Source organism: Amphimedon queenslandica, unplaced genomic scaffold (assembly GCF_000090795.2).
Source record: "Amphimedon queenslandica unplaced genomic scaffold, v1.1 AMPQUscaffold_10654_Cont16533, whole genome shotgun sequence".
NCBI lineage: Eukaryota > Metazoa > Porifera > Demospongiae > Haplosclerida > Niphatidae > Amphimedon > Amphimedon queenslandica.
The window spans coordinates 1-7402 of NW_003549091.1; the positions used below are offsets into that span (position 1 = coordinate 1).

At 38.1% G+C, this 7402-nt stretch overlaps 1 protein-coding gene across 1 annotated transcript; it reads right to left on the bottom strand.

Annotated features, from left to right (window-relative positions):
• Positions 1–571: 571 nt before the first annotated feature.
• LOC109589981 (trichohyalin-like) lies at positions 572–3284 on the bottom strand. Its single transcript, XM_020005947.1, has one exon. The coding sequence runs from the start codon at positions 2931–2933 to the stop codon at positions 1827–1829; it is 1107 nt and encodes a 368-aa protein (XP_019861506.1). The 5' UTR covers positions 2934–3284; the 3' UTR covers positions 572–1826.
• Between the last annotated feature and the right edge of the window lie 4118 nt (positions 3285–7402).

The following is a 7402-nucleotide window of genomic DNA, read 5'->3' on the forward strand; positions in this document are numbered from 1 at the left end:
CTTCTCAGTCGTTCTCGTATAGTTAGTACATGGGCAATAACACTTTCATCTGCATCCTTAGTGGCTGTCCACGTGTCTCGTATCACATCTAATGGTCCCCTCACAGTCCTTCCATAGACCAATTCAAATGGGGAAAACCCAGTTGATGCTTGTGGAACCTCTCGATAGGCAAATAGTAAGTAGGGTATCAGTTTGTCCCAGTCCTTCCCTTCCTTCGTAACCACTTTCCTCAACATACTCTTCAGTGTCCCATTAAACCTCTCTACCAGCCCATCTGTCTGTGGATGGTAGGGTGTTGTCCTGATAGGTCGTACTCGTAACATTTGGTAGATCTCCGTCAACAATTGCGATGTGAAATTACTCCCCTGATCAGTGAGAATTTCTTCTGGTACTCCCACTCTTGCAAATAAATGCAATAGTTCCTCTGCAATATGGGCTGCATCGATTGACCTCATTGGTATAGCTTCTGGAAATCGAGTCGCATAATCACAAATCACTAGTATATATTGCTTCCTTGATCTGCTTTTCGGTAGTGGCCCAACAATATCCATTGCAATCCGTTTGAATGGTGTAGCCATTATTGGTAGGGGCACTAATGGGGCCCGCAGTACTCCTTTCGATGATGACTTTTGACAACTTGGGCAACTCCGACAATAGTAAGCCACATCTCTGAAAATTCCCGGCCAATAAAACCGCTGTAATATTCTTTGTATAGTCTTTTCTCTCCCTAGGTGTCCAGCAAAGGGTGTATCATGGGCAATCTTCATTATCTCATTCCTGCATCTCTCTGGTACTACAAGCTGTTCTGTTTCTTCTCCATTCTGATCTTTCCATTTCTGAAATAGCAGTCCATCCTGCTCAAAGAATTGGACTCTCTTACCTTGTAGTTTCTCCATTACTGCTTGTTTCACTCCATCCAATGTTTTATCTTCTTCCTGGTACTTCTTGAAGTCATCCATGGTCGTACATAGTGTAGTTCCAGTGTTAACTAGTCTTCGGTGTCTCTCCAGTATGCTCCGTCTCTGACTCCTAGTCAGTCTCGTCTTTTCCCGAGGCTCAACAAAAAGGCTGTCATCTAGTACATCTAAATCACTGTTCATTCCAGTAAGTGGTTCCTCTTCTGTACATTCCTGTGTGTCTGTCGCCATCTCCTCCTCATCTCCTAGTCCAGCTGGGTTAGGTTGCACACCTGAGTCTTCCTCCTGCTGCCGTCTCTCTTCCTCTAGCCTTTGTTGTTCCCTGGCACCGGCTCTGGTTACTACAAAGACATCACACTCCTCTTCCTCACATTTCTCTTCCTTCGGTTTCTCGCTCAATAGTTCTGACAGTTCTGGTACATCAGTACCCAGAAGTACTGCTGTAGGTAGGGTGTTTGATACAGCTGCTTCCACTTCCAAGTGTTTTCCACCCACACTAATATCCACACAAGCTAGTGGGTATAATACTGTGTCTCCATGAGCACATCTTATAGCTGTGGCTTCCCCCTGTAATATCTTCTCCGGTGGTACATTATCTTCATGTACCATAGTCCTTGAACATCCTGTGTCTATAAGTATGTCCTGTACTTCACGACCTTCCACTGTTCCTGCTTTCAGCACTCCCAATAAGGGCTTGTTAGGCTCCTTACGCTTCTTGATCCTTATGTCACCTCGATAACCAACTCGTCGTTCCATACAAAATAGTGCTCTATCAGGGCAATTAGAGGAATAGTGTCCCTTCTTATGACAATTAAAACACTCTATCTCCTTTAGGTCCCGCTTAGGTCTCTCTGTCTTAGCTTCAGTCTTAGCTGTCGTCTTGTTCTCCGCAAATCTTGAGAGTGAGACTCAGCACTCTCTAGCTATATGCCCGACCTTCCCACATCTCAAGCAAGTGATAGTCGTCCTCTGAGTCTTCTCACTCTTTCCTCCGTTCTTTGGTCCTACTCGACCCCTTCTTGCTAACTGGTAATCATCCGCCAGTTTAGCTGCTTCTGTTGCTGTCTTAGGCTGTCTCTCAGCCACGAAGATTCCTATGTCTTCTGGCATAGTCTTCACCAATTGCTCCATCACAATTAAATCTTTCACTTCCGCTATTGTTTTACACTTCCCAGTCCACTTCTCTACTAGATCACTTAATCTGGTCACCAGTTCTCGACACGTCTCTCCCTCTCTCCTCTTGGCTGTTCTGAATCGTTGCCTGTAACACTCCTCATCTATCTGATATCTCCTTAGTATAGCTTCCTTAAGTTTCACATAGTCAGTTGATTCCTCACTCTCCATAGCTGCATAAGCCTGCTGTGCCTTCCCAGTCAACTGAGGCGCCAGCTTAAAAGGCCATCTCTCTACCGGTACCTCAAAAGCTGCCATCTGTCTCTCAAACATAGTTAAGTATGCCTCAATGTCATCCTCTTCCATCAACTTTGTTACTTTGACATCTCTGTCCCTAGCTGCCCTCTCTCGTAAAGCAGCTTCCCCCTGTTCGAGGATTCTCTCCACCAGGTTCCTCAGTAAATCAACTTGTTCTCTCATCTCCCTTTCCTTCCTTACCGCTTCTTCATCTCTCCGTCTTTGTTCAGCTCTTAGCTCCTCATCTCGTCTCCTCAACTCCAAGTCGCGTAAGCGTCTTTCCTCTGCAAATTGTTCCTTGCGCCGTCGGCGATCCTCAATCAGTGTCTCCAACATTCTCCACATCATTCCGTCACCTCCAATGGACGCAGTCTCAGTCCCAGTATTGGACTGTGTCACCTGATCACTCCTTGTTGAGTGTCCACCAATACCTCCAAGAGTATCTTCCTCTCGTACCTCTTGGACTTCACCATCCACACGTCCTTCACCACCTTCCATGGTATATACTAATCGTCTCTGTATCACGTTCCGCTGATAATTGTAATTCCTCCTTGGAATGTCTCGTAGTCTATAAGTAGTCTGTTCACTACGGCTACCCTCCGTCATAAAATCCCGAGATTGTTTCTCCTCCTCTCAATAGTGTGGGAACCCTCTGTCTTCCGCTCGAGGCAATCCCACCGCCGCTGCCACCAAATGTCAAAGATCGCTTTGACTTTTAAAAGAATTTATTAGAATAAACAAGTGGAGAACAACAGAACAATAACTCGAAAACTCTATTTATACTAATCACAAGGTTCCAGAAACTTCTGGACACATACAAATACATGAAAGTTACACAGTCTTCTGGAGGGTTCCAGAAAGTACAATAATACAATACAGAAATAAGTCATTTTCTAGAATGTTCCAGTCAGTAAAATAGTACAATACAATTAGAGTACAATAATTATTACATAGATATAGATCCTTTACATATAGCCTTGGGTATTTTTCAGATTTTTGGCATTTTCTTAAAATGGCCGTAACTTGAAAAATTCAAGTCGAAATCAGCTCAAACTTTCTACACAGCATAAGGACATCAATATGTATCAGAAAATGTAATAAAAAATTTGGGGTGATTTTTTAGCCAATTTTTGGAAAAAACCATGGGCTATATATAGCCTTGGGTATTTTTCAGATTTTTGGCGTTTTCTTAAAATGGCCGTAACTCAAAAAATTGCAGTCAGAATCATCTCAAACTTTCTACATAGCATACGGACATCAATATGTATCAGAAAATGTAATAAAAATTTGGGGTGATTTCGGAGCCAATTTTTGGAAAAAAAACCATGGGTTATAGCCTTGGGTATTTTTCAGATTTTTGGCATTTTCTTAAAATGGCTGTAGCTTGAAAAATTGAAGTCGGAATCAGCTCAAACTTTCTACACAGCATAACAACATCAATATGTATCAAAAAATGTAATAAAAATTTGGAGTGATTTCGGAGCCAATTTTTGGAAAAAACCATGGGCTATAGTGTCAAAGATCGCTTTGACTTTTAAAAGAATTTATTAGAATAAACAAGTGGAGAACAACAGAACAATAACTCGAAAACTCTATTTATACTAATCACAAGGTTCCAGAAACTTTTGGACACATACAAATACATGAAAGTTACACAGTCTTCTGGAGGGTTCCAGAAAGTACAATAATACAATACAGAAATAAGTCATTTTCTAGAATGTTCCAGTCAGTAAAATAGTACAATACAATTAGAGTACAATAATTATTACATAGATATAGATCCTTTACACTGGTACATGTCTTTGTTGATCCAACAAATCGCCTGAGAATTCCAAAACAATCAGCTCCCTGTAGGCCAGACATTGCACATCTACTTAATAGTTCATTTACTTGTATTTACTTCTATTTTTAAAATAAAGTGCTTGTATTTACTTGTACTAATGTCAAAAATATTCTCTATTTTAAAAAACTTAATTTGTGTATTTTACTAAAAAAATCATCTACTATATATCATGTATTGAAATGAAGAAGAGAGGACAAAAACACTTAATAGTTATTTATATGTTTGCATAAAATGCACTCATAGTACAGTAAATGAGTATTGTTAAGTATTATTTAAGAAAATTGAGTTTTTCCAGTTTGGAAAAACTGCTACTGTCAGATTACTGCTAGAAGTGAATGGAAGAGAGAATCAATAGATGATGTCCTTGAGCATGTGTGTTACTTGGTCACACCAAATTCAATTAAGGCATGGCGTAAGTAAATAAATGATTTTATTCTTCTACTTACAAAACAGAATCATGTATGTACTTGTATTTATTTTATCATAAAAAATCGTATAAATATTTATATATCGTCTATAGATGTGCAATGTCTGCTGTAGGCAATTTCTAAAGATAATCCAATAGATTTCAATATATCCCAAGACACAATTCTGCCATCTAGCAAAGGTGCCAAGTCGTTTATTATTCCCATCAGAATGTTGACACAAATGTCTGCCATTTTGGGGCCCCTTCTGTTTGTACTCTTTATTACGTTCTATTACACTACTTTTTGCTGATGACACAAAGTGTTTCCACTCCTGTGACAAGAACCTTTCATTCAGTAGTCCCCTACAAGAACTGGACACTTTGAGTGAGTGGTGTCAGAATAATGGCATGTCATTTAATGAGAACAAGAGTGTCATCTTGAGGGTTGACTTGTCACGTGGAGCTATGCCCCTCACTACACCATTAACAACTGCCCTTTTAGGGTCTCATCTGTTCACAAAGATCTTAGTGTATAATCACATCTCTCATTTCTAAAGCCTACAAGATGCTGGGACTAATAAGGAGGTCTTTCTCAATCTCTATTTCTGTTGAAATCAAAAAGACATTGTATATATACCTGGTACGGTCTCAATTAGTGTATTGCTCTTTAATCTGGCGGCCCAATCTTGTGAGGGACTTCAAGTTACTGGAAAGAGTCCAGCGGAAGGCTACCAAATATTATATTGAACGATTTTGTCTCTGATTATAGGACACAATTAATGTCTCTAACAGTGTTATATTAGTTAACTATAACTATAACTAAATCTATTTTAGTTCAAAAAATTGTGATTTTAGTTAACTAAACTATAATTCTTCCATTTGATCCCAAAGTAACTAGAATAATAACTAAAATGACTTGTCAAAACTATAACTGAAATAGAATTAACAGTTTTCTACTAGTACTAGCCATACCAACTTATTAATTGAAATCTACTATGCTTTGACCAAAATTAAAGCAGTTGATTGGGTACTTTTGTTGGTGGGTTATTCGTGTATATGGTAATATATGAAGTTGCTATGAGTCAACGACTGTTTCGCTTGTTATTGCTTGGTTTGTTATAACTAAAACTCTAACTATAACTAAAACAAAATGGTATCACATAATCGTAACTAAAATTAAAAGGCTGAGGCTGTATTATAAGTGAAACTGGAACTAAATATATATGCTTTGCTCTTAAGTACTATAACTAAAACTAGAATGTAATTAATGAACTAAAAGAACACTGATCTCTAAACATGTTACCTTTGGTGATGATTCTAAAACTGAATGATATAGCTATCCTTCTTTGCCAAAAATGTAAGAAACCCATCCCCATCCTTTGATATTCTCGACTTTGTATCATTCTCTAACACTATGATCAGGGCCTCTTCGCATGTAAACTGCAGTATAATTTTGCTTCTACCAGTACAGTTCGACACTCCTACTTCAAAAGGCTTCCAAGATTATGGAATTCCCCAGGCTTCCTCCTATGGACCAGAGTCTCCCTACTTCCACTGTCTTATCTCGTGTCAGAACCTATTTTTGGGAACAATTTCTAGCCAACTTCGAATCGGAATGCTCATGTACATATCTATGGAACGCCAAATCCGTCAAAATTAAAAGAAATTATAAACAATAAAAAGAGGGACCGTGGCGATGCGCGAAGCGCATCGCCTCATTATTGCGGTAGGGTCTCAAAAGCGGACGGACGGACGGACCCGCCCCGCCCGAAAAGGAAGGACGGACGGACGGACTGATGCGGACCCGACAGGACCATAAATATCCATGTAAAGGACAATCATTCATGGATAGTCTGTCTTTAAAACACTTCTATACTTGGACAATAAATTTATGTACGTATTAACTATGCTAGGACCAATAGAAGAGGTCATGTTAGCGAAAATTTAACTTTATCAATGCAAAATTGCTACTACAGGCTGCATGAAGCATCACAATACTGAACCATCACTTGAATTCTATTTGTTATTCTTTATAGGAGTTCAGTGACACCATTTTAATGATTTTTCTATATTATTTGGTGCAAGTCTATATCTTCAATCAATATATTCAAAGAGGAATTACCATTTACAGTGAATATAAGCAGGAATACAATGTAGACTATATAGGATGAGTATTATTAAATAAAAACTGCAATTTTTTAGAGCAATAATTATGTTTTGTGTGGTACCAACAGCAATCTTTAGTAAATTGGTTGCAAATCAACCTGATGAGACTGTTGACTGATACTATTATGTAAGTTGTTTCATTACAGCTGTACGCATAATATCTATGTTTTGACACTATAAAATTAGGATTATATATGATGTAAGTAAAGTTTAATCTATTGTATATAATGCCTTGTCATGTCAGAAGCCACTAGATTTTAATTGTCAGTTCTTTTTAAAATTTATTTGTCTACAATATTAATAGCGGATTTGTATAGGTTATTAAGCGTCATAAATCAATTTTTTAATTTTGATTCTATTGAAAAATATTTTACTGTGACAAAACAAGCAAGTGCTGGTATGAATCAAAATTTTATTTGAATTAATGTTTTGTTGTTCAAATTGAATAGTGTGCTGTCAATGTATTTGAAAAAAAAGGTAGGGGTGCACACACAGAAGTTTAACTTTTCAGACTATACAAACATACTATGAAGTGGTATGTACAAACTTACAAATTTTAGTTTATTATTGCAACAGTTTGTACCCAAACAAGACAGTTCCATTGATTGTGGTGCTTCTCTGTGCAAATTATGCATATCTAATATGTTATTGTCAAAATTA